Raw genomic sequence first — 15,750 nt, 5'->3', positions numbered from 1 at the left:
TTATTATGTTTTATTTAAGATATAGTTCAATTATTATTAATCAGTTCAAATTTGTAATTAAACATAAATATATTATATTATTTTTATTTTTTTAATTATTGTTACATAATAAAAATATTTTTATTTTATTTTCAAATAAGAGAACAGTTATTATCATTTTTTTATATTGTAAAAAATAAATTATCATAGAACTTTTATATTTTATTTTCAAATAAGAAATCACTAAATTATTATTATTATCATTTACTTTATCTTATAATGTATTATTATTTTAAAATATTGATTATAATCTTTATTCAAGTTATATTTAATCAGTAATGAAAAATTAATAATATTACAATATTATTGTAATGTTAGATTTAATAGTAAATAATTAAAACTTTATGTAATACTATTAAATTCACCAAACAATAAAATAAAATTCTTAATTTTTTATAATATAACTAAAATTATATTAATAACTAATAAAAAAATTATCAAAATAAATATATTATATGTTAGGTGCTTTTCATAATTAATAGTTTGTTAATATAATATTATATATAAAATAAATACATATAATGTATAATTTTGTTAAACCAAAAATATAAATGTAATAAATTTGATAAACATATAATAAAAAAAATGACAAACATAATATCTAAGTTTGATCAAATAATTATTTATCAATTCAAATAATAAAAGGATAAAAATTATTAAAACTGAAAACATTAAATAATATATAATATTACTTTTGGTGTAATATTTGGTGTTATGGTTGGTGATGATAAAAAAAATTAACACCAAAAAAACAAATTTGGTGTAATTTTAACTAACTTACTAAGCATGATTAACCACAGTCTGATAGATGTAGTTATATACAACTCTTATATCTGTTATTTAAAAAACGGCTATTATATCTCTTATTTAAGAGACGGTTCTTAGTATCTAAGAAAAGTTAAAAACCGTCTGTTATCCAAATATAAGAATCTCAGTTAAGAGACCGGAGTTAACGATGGTTCTAGTAGTCGGCAAGGATGCAGACACAATTCTCCAAAGTCTTGATTAGTATACATAATTTTACTAAAACATGAGGGTCTTTATTGTAAGAACCGGGAAAAGTGGAGGGGTTCCTTTGACCTTTGGGTTTTAAGAAGGCGCAGTCTGTCTCCGTTATTCCCGAAAGATGGCGGACGACAAGGTTAGAGACGAGGCGATGCAGATCATTGGAATGTTTCAGATCCTTCCGAGACTTGTCGTTTTCGACCTCGATTATACTCTCTGGCCTTTTTACTGGTAACCTTCCTCTCTAATTCTTCATTTTGACTCATTAAATTCAGAACATTATCAACCGACAGAGTAATTTGGGGGTTGAGTTTTTGTCTGAATCTGGGAATGAATATTTTAGTCTCGAATTGTTAAATTTTGGGTAGGGTTTTGTCTTATTAGGAACAATCTGGAAAGAGATGATCACAAAGTTTGTTTCCCTTACACAGTGAATGTCGTTCTAAACGCGAAATGCCGTCTTTGTACCCACAAGCAAAGGGTATACTGAGTGGTCTGAAAGAGAAAGGAATTCAAATGGCGATTGCTTCCAGATCTCCCACTTCAGATATTGCCAACACTTTCATTGACAAATTGAATATCAAGTCCTTGTTCGTCGCCAAGGAAATATTTTCGAGTTGGACTCACAAGACGGAGCATTTTCAAAAGATACACACAAGGACAGGGGTGCCGTTTACTGACATGCTCTTCTTCGATGATGAGGACAGAAACATTAAATCAGTTAATAAAAATAAAACTACTTATTTTGTCCGTGCTTTCTTGAGCTTTTACATCGCGTTTGCTTGATATGATTAATTCTTTGGTGTTTTAAACAGGTTTCTAAAATGGGAGTGACAAGCATCTTGGTGGGTGATGGGGTTACACTTGGAGCCCTCAGACAAGGGCTTACTGAATTTTCTCAAAACCATAATACTATCGAGAAGAATAAGAAGGTTTGGCGCAACAAGTATTCTGGAAAGGCTGCCTCATCTGAGACCGACAAAGACTGACATTTCCGGTTTCTAGAGTTGTAACCCATACCATTCTATGGTGATGATGCACCCATTATTTACTGTATAAATAAATTGCATGGATACGTGAAGTTTTGTGTTGAAGATTCTAACTCTCAATACTGGCTTTGTTACATGGATGTTCCTTAAGTAACTGTGTTTCCTATGAGACTCCCAGAAAATGGTGGTGCTGGTGCTGGTGCGTAGTTGAAATTTAAATTACGTATGTATGAAATGTTCAGGAATTCTATTTAAACTATGTATGAAATAAGTTTTTCAACAAGTTGGGTAGATGAATGAACAGAGAAACATATATCTTTATCACTGATAAAAACATGGCTTGCCAGATAGGGTCACTGTTGTTTGAGGTAATCTCCAAATTGAGACCGTCCACTTTGATACGCTGGTTAGGTTTCAGATATGGATACTTTACTTACCATGCATCTACTATGTAGTAGACTGGTGGTGCACTCGTTGTTTATAGCACAACCTTTTCATTTTGTTCACTCATATGGCCTCCAAACCCGTAAAATCCATATTTCTCCTCTTGATGGTTATTAGGCAGAGATGCTGGGAACAGGTCATTTGAAGAAACATATAATATTATTTCTTTCAAAGATATGATCGATATCATCATCGTACACAGAAAGACCAAAAAAGCGATTCATCTCTTTGAGAAGAGCCGGAAGCCTGGCTTCTTACCTGAACTTTCATCAGCGTTCTCACCACCTGTTCTCCAAGTCATTTGGCAAGATTGGCCAACTATTTCAAATTTATGAAGGACATCTCGCCACGCAATGAGGAACAGCGAAAACAGTGTGCTAACAATAGCATGTGTCTACCGCCGATCATAGCTGACAACAACCAGCACAAGCAACAAGTACAATCAGGGGCTGAGGCACAGAGGCAGCGGTGGGGTCAAGTGACCCCAGTAAAATAGAGGGGAAAAAATTTTAGTGTATTTTTTTCTAAAATTACTATAAAATTTAGTTAAAATTTGGCATTTGACCTCATTAATTTATGTTTAAATTGTCATTTGCCCCCATAATTTGTAATAAAATATTTTTGATATATATATATATATATATATATATATATATACTAGTATTAATCTCGTACTTACGTACAGGTATGTTTTCTCGTTTCCAAATAAAACCAAGTTTCAATTATATATAACTAAACTTACATGTATAAAATAATTCTGAATATACGTAGATGTTTAGACATTAACAAACCAACACAGTTATTACTGATCAATCACGACACATAAAATTAAATTAGATTAGTTCTAAAGAATTACATTTATTTTAATTAGTGTATTGGATACAAATATTAGTTCGAAGCTTTTCTGGTTTACTTCATACCTTGTCTTGTAGCGAGTATCATCCGCAAATTTGACTCAATAAATATCCACAAAAATTGTCTTTACCGTGAATTGCACTTTGAAAGGTCGGAGTCCAAGAATTCTCTTGGAAGCTTCTCTCGCAACAACAAACACTTCCTGAAATTAAAAATGGAATAGTTAAAACAAAACAATTTAGTGTCAAACTAAGGATTGAAGAAATTATAGGTAGAAGTGAATCCATAGATTCTCCTTGTTGAACTCGTTGCTTTAACGCATCAGTCCTTCCATGCAAATCTGAATTAAAAAAAAAAAAATCTCTGTCACTCAAGAGATTAGCAGAGGCGTTGATTGCTGCTTATTGTTGCCTCGTCGAGTCTCCATTATCAGAACTCTTGAAAATCTCGCTGAAAAGACCACTTAATGAAACGTTTACACTCGTGCTTCACTGCTTCTTCGACAGAAGCAGCTACGACATCCTAACTTGAGTAAGTTTCTGAACTTGGCGTCCAAAGATGAGAAAACGCTCAGAAGAGAATGGAATTACACATTGAGATTGAAGGAGTGTAACCTTTTCCTAATCAACATTCGATCAGTTGAGAGTTTCGCTGACATTAGTTTATCAAATTCTCGAAATATATAGGAATAGGGAAAAATAGTTTGTGGAGGAAGGAGGAAGATCGTGGGTCGGTTACAATTCGAAAAAAAAAAGAGAATTCAGCCGAAAAAAACCTCAACTTTGTACGAATTGCCAAAAGAAACATGAACTTTTGAGCTGACCAAAAAACCACCAACAATGTTTTCGCTGATTTGCCAATTTAGCACGCCGTCAACAAATTTAACAGAAATATTTGACATCGTTTATTGTTGGCGTTAAGTGAAACGACGTCGTTTTCAAATGAGATGAAACGATGTGTAGACCCCTGGATTTGAACCCAGGTTGGTTGGTCAAATGGCAAGGTATTTTACCACTAGGCTACTCACACTTTCAATGTACTTACTAGCATGTTTACTTTTATTTGGTACATATTAAATATAAAAAATTCTCTAAAAACTTAATAAGATCTTTAAAATTCCAAAAAAATAAAAAATAAAAAAGATTTTTATAAAAAAAATTATTTTTCTATTTAAAAAATAAAAACTCTTCCAAAATTTTCTAAAAACTTAAAAAGATCTTTAAAATTCCAAAAAAATTGAAAAAATAAAGAATTTTTTTATAAAATTAATTTTGAAATTAAAATAGAAAATAAAATTTTATTTTTTCTTTTCATAAAATAAAAAATCTTCCAAAATTTTCAATTTTTTTAATACATTTGCTAAAGTCAATGAAAGTTTGGTGTTTTTTCCAAATCATTATTTTGTTTAATTTAATTTTTCTTAATTTGTAAATATAAATTAAGTAGCAAAATCTGATTGGTCAGGCGACTTGCGCTTTAGTATATAAGGAATATAATTTATATATTAAAATTATATATTGTGACTCTAATCAAAAATATTTCTAACTTCGTCACTGAGTACAATGATGATTGATGAAACGATGATTGATGAAACGACCCTTTGACACAGTCATTACGAAAACCAAGGAGTGGGGGAGGGGAGCTCGATAAATACCGCACTAAATAGAGAAGAGAGGGTAAGAATTAGAGAGAACGATAACGAGCTCTTGACTACATGTTCTTAATTTTTGAGAGTGAAAATTTGTACTTCGTTTCTCAGTTCGACTTGTACACTTAATTAAACAGAATCTTTGGCGACCTCTCTTATTATTGTTTAATTAGTCTTTAAACCTAGCTACCGGTCTTAACAACAACTACCTAATATGAGACAAGACAAGGAGCTTATGGATATATGGTTGATTTTGTTGAAAGTTAAACTTGATTTGGATCACATTTTGGGCTAATAATTTACTAATCATTTTAGTCCAAACTTAGTCCAATATCTAGAATCATCCTCCACCTCCTTAGAATAAAAATCTAGATATTCTCATAGAATTATCTAGATAATTATAATAAAAAAATCTTAGATATTATGGTAGAATTCTCTAGATTTATGATTAAAATATGTAAGATATTTTGTATTTTGGAGGCTATAAATACCTCCACTCCCCTTTCATTTTGAATCACCAAGAAATAAACAAAGCTTGTAACAAGTAATAAAAATCTTCTTCTAAGTTATAAAATCTTTATTCTTCACAAAATTTCTTTCTCTTCAAACACTTTAAACACTTTCTCCATCTTTATAAAACTTTTCATTCCAACAAAGTGGTATCAGAGCCACAAGTTCCTTTTGAAGATGGCAAATAATGGTGTTCCCTTCCAAGTTCCATTGCTCACTAAGAGCAACTATGACAATTGGAGTCTTAGGATGATGGCTATCTTAGGAGCACATGATGTGTGGGAGATAGTCGAGAAAGGCTTCGTTGAACCGGAGAATGATGGTGGTTTATCTCAAACACAAAAGGATGGTTTGAGAGATTCAAGGAGGAGAGACAAGAAGGCTCTCTGTCTAATCCATCAAGGATTAGATGAAGATACATTTGAGAAGGTTGCTGGAGCAAAGACATCCAAAGAAGCATGGGAGAAGCTTCGGACATCTTACAAGGGAGCGGAACAAGTTAAGAAGGTACGTCTTCAAACTCTAAGAGGAGAATTTGAAGCATTACAAATGAAGGAAGGAGAACTCATCTCAGATTACTTCTCAAGAGTATTGACGGTTACTAATAACCTAAAAAGAAATGGTGAGAAGTTAGATGAGGTGAGAATCATGGAGAAAGTTCTTAGATCATTGGATTCAAAATTCGAGCATATCGTCACCATTATTGAAGAGACAAAAGACTTGGAGACTATGACAATGGAGCAACTTCTTGGATCACTACAAGCTTATGAAGAAAAGAAGAAGAAGAAAGAAGATATTGTGGAGCAAGTTCTCAAGATGAGAATTGATCACAAGGAAGAAAGTGGCCGAAGCAATCTAAGACGTGGTGGCGGTCATTTTCGAGGACGAGGTTGTGGTGTAAATGGACGAGGTTGGAGACCATATGAAGACAACTTCAACCAAAGAGGAGAGAATTCATCAAGAGATCGTGGAAGAGGAAACCCAAAATCAAGGTACGATAAATCAAGCATCAAATGCTATAGTTGTGGAAAATTTGGACATTATGCTTCTGAGTGCAAAACTCCAAACAAGAATAGAGTTGAAGAGAAGTCCAACTATGTTGAAGAAAGGAGTAAAGAAGAAGATATGCTATTGATGGCTTACAAGAAGGATGAACCAAATGAGGTTCACAAGTGGTACCTTGATAGTGGTGCAAGCAACCACATGTGTGGAAATAAACGCATGTTCGTGGAGCTTGATGAATCGGTGAAAACTGATGTGGCTTTAGGAGATGAATCGAGGATGGAAGTGAAAGGTAAAGGAAATATTCTCATCCGCTTGAAGAATGGAGATCATCAATTTATTTCCAACGTTTACTACATTCCAAGCATGAAGACCAACATCTTGAGCCTAGGACAACTCTTAGAGAAAGGTTATGACATTCGACTAAAAGATAATAGCCTTTCTTTAAGAGATAATGCAAATAATCTCATCACAAAGGTGCCAATGTCAAGCAATAGAATGTTTGTCCTAAACATTCAAAATGACATTGCACGATGTCTCAAGATGTGCTACAAGGAGGAATCTTGGCTTTGGCATCTTCGATTTGGTCATCTCAACTTCGGAGGCTTAGAGCTACTTTCCAAGAAAGAAATGGTGAAAGGATTACCTTGTATCAATCATCCAAATCAAGTGTGTGAAGGTTGCTTACTTGGAAAGCAATTCAAGATGAGTTTTCCAAAGGAGTCGGAGACAAGAGCAAGAAAGCCACTAGAACTCATACATACAGATGTATGTGGGCCAATCAAACCAAGTTCACTTGGTAAGAGTAACTACTTTCTTCTCTTTATTGATGACTTTTCAAGAAAAACATGGGTTTACTTTTTGAATCAAAAATCAGAAGTGTTTGAAAATTTCAAAAAGTTCAAAGCCCATGTTGAGAAGGAAAGTGGTCTTAAGATCAAGTCCATGAGATCAGATCGGGGAGGAGAATTCATGTCCAAGGAGTTTCTGAAGTATTGTGAAGATAATGGCATTCGAAGACAGTTGACGGTGCCAAGAACCCCTCAACAAAATGGAGTAGCGGAAAGAAAGAATAGGACAATACTTGAGATGGCAAGAAGCATGCTCAAGAGTAAGAAGCTACCAAAGGAGTTGTGGGCAGAAGCAGTTGCTTGTGCGGTTTATATATCAAACCGTTCTCCAACAAAGAGTGTTTTAGAAAAAACACCACAAGAAGCTTGGAGCGGAAGGAAGCCTGGAGTCTCACACCTAAGAGTCTTTGGAAGCATTGCTCACGCTCATGTTCCAGACGAGAAGCGGAGCAAACTAGATGATAAAAGTGAGAAGTACATCTTCATTGGGTATGACGCTAACTCCAAAGGCTACAAGCTCTACAATCCTGAAACAAAGAAGACAATCATTAGTCGGAATGTCATCTTTGATGAAGAAGGAGAATGGGATTGGAGATCAAATAATGAAGACTACAACTTCTTTCCATCCTTTGAAGAAGAGAATGTGGAGCAACCGAGAGAAGAGCCAGCTACACCACCAACTTCACCAACAACAAGTTCTCAAGGAGATGAAAGCTCAAGTGAAAGGACTCCACGTTTTAGAAGTGTACAAGACATCTACGAGGTAACCGAAAATCAAGACAATCTTACTCTATTTTGTCTATTTGCGGATTGCGAGCCTATGAACTTTGAAGAAGCCCAAGAAAAGAAGTCATGGAGAAGTGCAATGGATGAGGAAATCAAGTCGATTCAAAAGAATGATACATGGGAGTTAGCTTCACTTCCAAATGGACACAAGGCAATTGGTGTGAAGTGGGTGTACAAGGCAAAGAAGAACTCTAAAGGAGAAGTTGAAAGGTACAAGGCAAGATTGGTGGCAAAAGGCTATAGTCAAAGAGCCGGGATCGACTATGATGAGGTATTTGCTCCAGTTGCTCGCTTAGAAACGGTTAGACTAATCATTTCATTGGCAGCCCAAAAGAGTTGGAGGATACATCAAATGGATGTCAAATCAGCCTTCTTAAATGGAGACCTTGAGGAAGAAGTCTACATTGAGCAACCACAAGGCTACATGGTTGAAGGAGAAGAAGACAAAGTCTTAAGGCTGAAGAAGGCGCTTTATGGATTAAAGCAAGCACCAAGAGCATGGAACACTCGGATTGATAAGTACTTCAAGGAGAAAGGCTTCATCAAGTGTCCATATGAGCATGCACTTTATATCAAAACTCAAAACAATGATATATTGATTGCATGCTTATATGTTGATGACTTGATATTCACGGGCAACAATCCGATTATGTTTGAAGATTTCAAGATGGAGATGACAAAGGAGTTCGAGATGACCGACATTGGATTGATGTCATACTACCTTGGCATTGAAGTAAAGCAAGAAGAGAATAGAATCTTCATTACTCAAGAAGGCTATGCTAAAGAGGTGCTTAAGAAGTTCAAGATGGATGACTCAAATCCAGTTTGCACGCCAATGGAATGTGGAGTCAAGTTATCAAAGGAAGAAGAAGGAGAGAGTGTGGATCCAACACTTTTTAAGAGTTTGGTTGGAAGCTTACGATATCTAACGTGCACAAGGCCCGACATCCTACACGCAGTTGGAGTTGTGAGTCGATACATGGAGCATCCAACAACAACTCATTTCAAGGCAGCCAAGAGGATCCTACGCTATATCAAAGGTACAATCAACTTTGGCTTGTATTACTCTATTTCTGACGATTACAAGCTTGTTGGATATAGCGATAGCGATTGGGGTGGAGACGTAGATGATCGGAAAAGCACAAGTGGCTTCGTGTTTTTCATTGGAGAAACCGCTTTCACATGGATGTCAAAGAAGCAACCAATTGTCACTCTTTCTACTTGTGAAGCGGAGTATGTGGCAGCTACTTCATGTGTTTGCCATGCCATTTGGTTACGAAACTTGCTAAAGGAGTTGAACCTACCACAAGAGGAGCCAACAAAGATCTTTGTGGATAACAGGTCGGCAATAGCATTGGCGAAGAATCCAGTCTTCCATGATCGGAGTAAGCACATCGATACTCGTTATCACTACATTAGAGAATGTGTTACCAAGATGGATGTGCAGTTAGAGTATGTGAAGACAAATGATCAAGTAGCTGATATCTTCACCAAGCCACTCAAGCGAGAAGACTTTATCAAGATGAGGAGTTTGCTAGGAGTAACCAAATCAAGTTTAAGAGGGGGTGTTGAAAGTTAAACTTGATTTGGATCACATTTTGGGCTAATAATTTACTAATCATTTTAGTCCAAACTTAGTCCAATATCTAGAATCATCCTCCACCTCCTTAGAATAAAAATCTAGATATTCTCATAGAATTATCTAGATAATTATAATAAAAAAATCTTAGATATTATGGTAGAATTCTCTAGATTTATGATTAAAATATGTAAGATATTTTGTATTTTGGAGGCTATAAATACCTCCACTCCCCTTTCATTTTGAATCACCAAGAAATAAACAAAGCTTGTAACAAGTAATAAAAATCTTCTTCTAAGTTATAAAATCTTTATTCTTCACAAAATTTCTTTCTCTTCAAACACTTTAAACACTTTCTCCATCTTTATAAAACTTTTCATTCCAACAGATTTTCCGTGTAGAATATGATGACTAATTGATGAAGAGAAGATGATCAGTGAGGTGCCAAAGAAGTACGATGTAGTCTCAACCATTCTCAGAGCGTGTAATGCCAAATAAGAAAGATATCGAACGTGGCGGACGAGAGGATTCTAGATCTGGATCCTACTTTTTCTGCTACAAATGAACATTATCCAACATGTATTAAAGCATAGTGAAATGGAACTAGGCTACAAATGTGAGGAAGAACATGATGAATTCAAAAGGTGTGATAAAAGAGCCTTGATAGTCATCAATTCGTATCAAGAATCAGGGTTCAGAGTTTAAATCAGGTGATCGGTTACATGACAAAGTGAAGATAACATATAGTATCCTGAGATTAGTAAATAGCTGATGCATACGATAAAAGATTTAATTGTGGAGTAAAAAAGATTTTATGTTTAAACAATTTGAACTTTGAAGCAACAAAACATAAGTTGTCTTTAAACTCAACTTAAACTGATTCTGTGAATACACAATGAATATACAATTAAGAACTTAAATTCTTCATAATACATTATTATAGTTTTGTAATCAAGGGATGTTAGGGACCCCTTAACTATGGGCCTAAGTTTGCGGAACAAAGTTCCACTAATTATGAAACCTTTTTTAATTTTTGGTTTTGACATCCTTTAATTATTACAAGTTAAAAAGACTGGTCTCAGAAAAAAGAAAAGAAAGAAAAAAGAGAGGTCTTAGAATAAAATGCAACCAAGTTTCACAGATAAAAATTCAATCTCTTCTCAACAATGTCGATTAAATGACTTAAATATTCAAACACAGATAATTTTTTTTATCAAATTTAGTTTTAATCTTTTTTTAGAAATTAAGTGAAGGGAAGTGTTCCACACTATGTTCCGGTCAATCTATTGAAAGCATCAAGTGAGACCCAGAAAATTCACGTGAAGATTATCAACAAATAAATAGATTTTGTACGATTCCATAGCGGGAAACTTTATTTATTTAATCTTTGTGGATAAATTGGTGAGCGTACTATACTATTACTGTCAAAATCTAACGAAGGTTTCTTCACGTACGACATAAGAATGTACAAATGCATGTCTTTTTCGCTAAATACATGGTACCATATTGCATTCATCTATTGAGAATGAACTTCCAGAGAAGCATAACATTTTCTAATTGAAGGGCAACTGGGCAAGCTTTATCAATCAATGCATTCCGTCTAAAAGAATACGGTGGCGAGTCCAGGATGAGTTCGTTTCCTTATAATCTCTATATTCTTCGAACAACTAGGACCAAAGATTTGATTTATTTTCCGAAAGCTGTACCGGAAAAGTATTTCACTAATTTTGGTGAGGTGTTTGTTAAGATGAAAATGTGAAAGGAACTTATTGATAGGTAATAATATTTGAATATATTTTCTCTAAAAAGAAGCATGCATTTGTATTTCTATACAATCTGGACAATATGCATGTTTGTTTGAATTCATAGATGTCATTGGACAAATCATTTTAGGTTGGTAACGTTGAAGAAGTGGAAGCTAAAAAAAAATTAAATAATCCGTTCACTTTAGTTTATATCATTAATCAATGATATAATCTTATATTAAATAATTATCAGAGAGGTTACCCTTAAGTGCATTTTATGGAACGATCATACGAAATGACAAATTTGCTTACACCGCAAAGAAAATGGTGCGGTGATTGTCAGGCGTTCATGGGGTCTCCTTTTCTATGGTGAATATTTTAGCCATATTTGTTTAGGCTTGCTCACACTCAATACCTGAAAACAGGATGTTTTAGTAATTGTTTGTGGAATATACAAATACGGTCACCTTTAATAACTAAAGAAGGAAAAAACGTCTATAGAGTTTTCAAATAAAATTTTAACAAATCAAAGAAACAAACAGTGTTGAAAAAGTTTTCAAATGACATTTCAACAAAAATTTGACAATGGTGCCTTAAATAAAGTGGACTGGGACCTTTGAGAAACGAGTCTAATGAATAATGAGAGGAAGACACCTAGGTATGATTATGTTTTGGCAGCATAATTTGTCTGGGAATTAGTAGGTAGACTTTTTATCTTACAAAATATTTAATTGGCCACAAGCATGTGGACATACCTGATTGTCTTTGTCACATGGAATAAGTCCAAATAACTGTTGACAAAAAAAAAGTCCAAATAACTAATTGGAAACTCTAAATGTTCATATATTCAAAGTAAAATAATAAACACTCTAAAAAAAAAATCTCGTACAAGACAATAATCATACATGTGTTTCTTCAATACATCAAGACCTTGAATGTTCATCATAATAAATTAGTAACAACATCTCCAGATAATATAGATCTTTGTTTACTCATGTCCTAAAAGGCTTCATTTAGCTGTTTGATTTTCTCTTGAGCACAATGACCCAAGTGACGGCTTCAAAGAGCAAAGCTATGCCTCCAAGGCTCGCGATCACTGCAATGTAAGCAGTCTTGTATGTGTCTTGTGGGTTCAAGATGCTAAGACCTTTGAATACATTAATGATCCCGAGGGTGAGGATGGAATAGCCGACTCCATGGTGGTAGATATTCCAATATAGTCTATATTTGTGGTCTTTCTTTGGCCTTAGCAACATCGCAAACATCTAAATGATGACAGAAAAGACAAGAAAGTACTCTCAAGCTCAAGAAACATAGTCAAAAGCAAATGGTAAACATAGGTTAGAGTTAAGTTAAAAGGAAATGATAGTTTTAACAACTTTAGTGATTGATATGAAGAAGAACTTTTTTCAGCTTCACGAAACATGTCTCTGAACAATAATAATTTAAAGGGTAAGAGCATCTTCAACCCCGCTCCATAATTTATGGCAAAATAGAGTAAAAAATTGAGAGAATGAACAAACCAAAAAGTGATTATAATAGAAAATGGAGTAATGAGTTTTTTGTTTGTTAACCACTCTATTTTGCAGTAAATTATGGAGTGGGATTGGAGATGTTCTAATAAACTGAGTCTTTTGTAATTTACCTGAATGGTGGCGAGGGAGAAGAGGGCGATGCCGATGTTACCGTGGCTGGCAAAACGAATACCTTCGGACTCGTGACCGAGCTTGAGCCCGGTGGCCCAACCAGCAACACCAATGACGTAAGCAGAGAACTGACAAGACACGTGGATGTAAAACCAAGCAGGATCTGCGGATTCAAATATCCTCATGTACCTGGCTACTATTGCTCCGACCGGAAACAGAATCCCCCAACTCACTGCGTTTAATATCCCATGAATCTGCACAAATTTAGCTTCAGTTTCACTTTCCCTTGTTTTTATTTATTTATATTTATTTATTTATTACAGAAAAACTCACATTTCTCTTCTTGACTCTAGAATCTCCCTCGCCTCCGCCCTCGCCGCCGTTGTTATTGCCGCTTAAATCAAGAGGTCCTTTAGAATAAAGATTCGCCGTGTCGAAGTCGTGCTTCGCTATCATCCCCTCAGGACTCACTCCAGGACCAACTTGCCAAACCTGATTCACCTTTCCCTTCGCAGCCAGATCCGACGGAACTTTAATCCTCGCGAAGATCCTCAGCGTCCCTCCTCCGTCTCCGGACACCTCCTCTGCTTTCATGTCCCAAACGTCGAACGCTAGCTTCGACGGAATGATCGTGCTGTAAGAGCTAATGTTTAGCGTCTTCACGACGGCAACGCCTTTACTTGGGTCCTTGAAGGCGACTACGGTTTGAGCTCCAGCCATGCCGGTGGCTTGTGGATTTATTGCCCAAGCGATCCATCCTCCAGGCTTCGACGGCGGAGCGGAGAAGACGACGGCGAGGGTTGTGTTTGGTTCGTCGTATGAGTAGTGGAGGAAGGCTTTGAGTTGAGGGAGGTCAAGGCAATGAGGGTAGGTCTTGTCGCCGGAGAATGTCTGTGACTTGCATGTTTGTGAGACAGACGGTGAGATTAGCAGAGCCCAGAAAAAGAAGGAGAGAGAGATTCCGACGGAAGAAGAAGCTGCCATCTTTTGATGGGTTTGTACTAACCGTAATAAAGCTTTTTGAGGGAATAAATAGACAGACAAAACTAGCATGTGTTTTTTTTTTTTTTTGGTCAAAAAACTAGCATGTGTTTAGGTGTTTATTTTACAGATATTAGATTCTTTTCAGTTTTAGTATTTGCTTTTTGAAAATATAACAAAACAATGTTTGATTCTAGAAAGAAATTGTTCTGATATACATTACACTAAACAATGATTTTTTTCTAAATGCATGAAATAAATATCTTTAGTTTCTTTACCGATTTGATGTAAATATATATTAGAAAATATATTATTTTCAAAAGTATCATCAGATCACATAACTGTATATACTATTTCTAGTATGTTCTTAAGTTAGACTGCAACTCGATTGCCAGTTTTTGGAATGATATAATATAGATTGCTCTATTCCATTAATTCCATAATTGTTTTTACCGTTTATAATAATTGGAATAAAATGTTTATTCCATCAATTACACGAAATATTAATAAAATTCAATTTTTTTTATTCCATTGCAAGTTTTAGCATGATCGCAAATGGAAAGAAATGTATTCTATTTTTCTCCGTATTCCATTCCTTCTTATTCCACTAATGTCAATTTATGATAACTAGTTAAAGCCTTAATTCATTTTTATTGGTGGATGTAAGCATATTCAAAAAATTCTAACTTTTTGTACATTCATTGAAGCTAAACAGATGCTAGAAAAAAAAAAAAGAAATCAGAGATCTACGATTTAGAGCCAAAATAAACAAAATTTTATTCTACTTTTTTTGTTCAACAAATTTGATTCTACTTGTGTATCCCTTCCGTTGATCAATCCCCTTATAAAAATTAATAATCATAAAGAAATTTAAATATTTTGAATTTTGCAGTATTTAAAATTTGTGATCAATCTTATAATTATTTTTGGAAAGTAAGTTTGTAACTTTACAAAACACTTTCAAAACTTAAAAACATATTATTATAATCTTGATCTGATAAATAACTTTACAATAAAAAAATATTATAATCTCTCATCTAACAAAATATTATAAAAAAATTGGACCGAACTGGATTGTTGGAGATGGATTAAATTCCCAAAACAAAACTTATCGAATAAATAGAACTCAGCCTAGATCGGTTGTCAGTCGGCCCAACTAGATTGAAGTCGGCGTAGGTTTGAACCAATCAAAGGAGAAGAGGAAAAATGACATTTATATGAAGAGGAGACCAAAGACCGAGAAGAGACACTTCACAAAATTCTCATAGACACATGTAGTTCATTCGACCTTATGTTCAATGAAACTTTGAAAAAATGGGAATCGATCTTAAAGGTATGAAATCTTTGACTTGATCTCTCACAGGGTTTAGTGGATTCTCCTAGGAAATGCTCGGTACAATCCAATTGAATGCACTGCAAGAAAAAATGCTTTTCTTAGCGGACGGAAAGCGCTATCTAACGATACGATAGCGGTTTATAAAACGTTGTATCATCGTCCGTCATAGTAGGTCAAACACATTAGATAGCGGTTTTTTGCATTGCTATCTTATTGTTATATATTATAGTGTTTTTCTGTATGCAATTAAATATTTTTTAATAGCGTATCTTTACCATTATTATTTACATTAAATTATTTATTTTAGAATTATTTATTTAAAATTTATTTATTT

The 15,750-nt window shown here is 34.4% G+C and overlaps 2 protein-coding genes across 2 annotated transcripts; one reads left to right on the top strand and one right to left on the bottom strand.

The window, feature by feature from the left end:
- Positions 1-1,078: 1,078 nt before the first annotated feature.
- LOC106445413 (magnesium-dependent phosphatase 1-like) lies at positions 1,079-2,183 on the top strand. The gene is made up of 3 exons (XM_013886968.3): positions 1,079-1,275; positions 1,476-1,764; positions 1,860-2,183. Exons 1-3 carry the CDS (start codon positions 1,166-1,168, stop codon positions 2,031-2,033), a joined length of 573 nt encoding a protein of 190 aa, XP_013742422.2. The 5' UTR covers positions 1,079-1,165; the 3' UTR covers positions 2,034-2,183.
- Positions 2,184-12,299: 10,116 nt separating this feature from the next.
- On the bottom strand, positions 12,300-14,110 carry LOC125593386 (cytochrome b561 and DOMON domain-containing protein At3g25290-like). Its single transcript, XM_048769937.1, has 3 exons — positions 13,433-14,110; positions 13,099-13,353; positions 12,300-12,718 (listed from the first exon to the last, which is right to left on the bottom strand). Exons 1-3 carry the CDS (start codon positions 14,081-14,083, stop codon positions 12,467-12,469), a joined length of 1,158 nt encoding a protein of 385 aa, XP_048625894.1. The 5' UTR covers positions 14,084-14,110; the 3' UTR covers positions 12,300-12,466.
- Positions 14,111-15,750: the final 1,640 nt, after the last annotated feature.

The sequence above is a fragment of the Brassica napus genome, chromosome C9 (assembly GCF_020379485.1).
Source record: "Brassica napus cultivar Da-Ae chromosome C9, Da-Ae, whole genome shotgun sequence".
Classification (NCBI taxonomy): Eukaryota; Viridiplantae; Streptophyta; class Magnoliopsida; order Brassicales; family Brassicaceae; genus Brassica; species Brassica napus.
The sequence above is the reverse complement of the archived record's forward strand: the minus strand, read 5'-3'. Positions and strand labels throughout refer to the sequence as shown.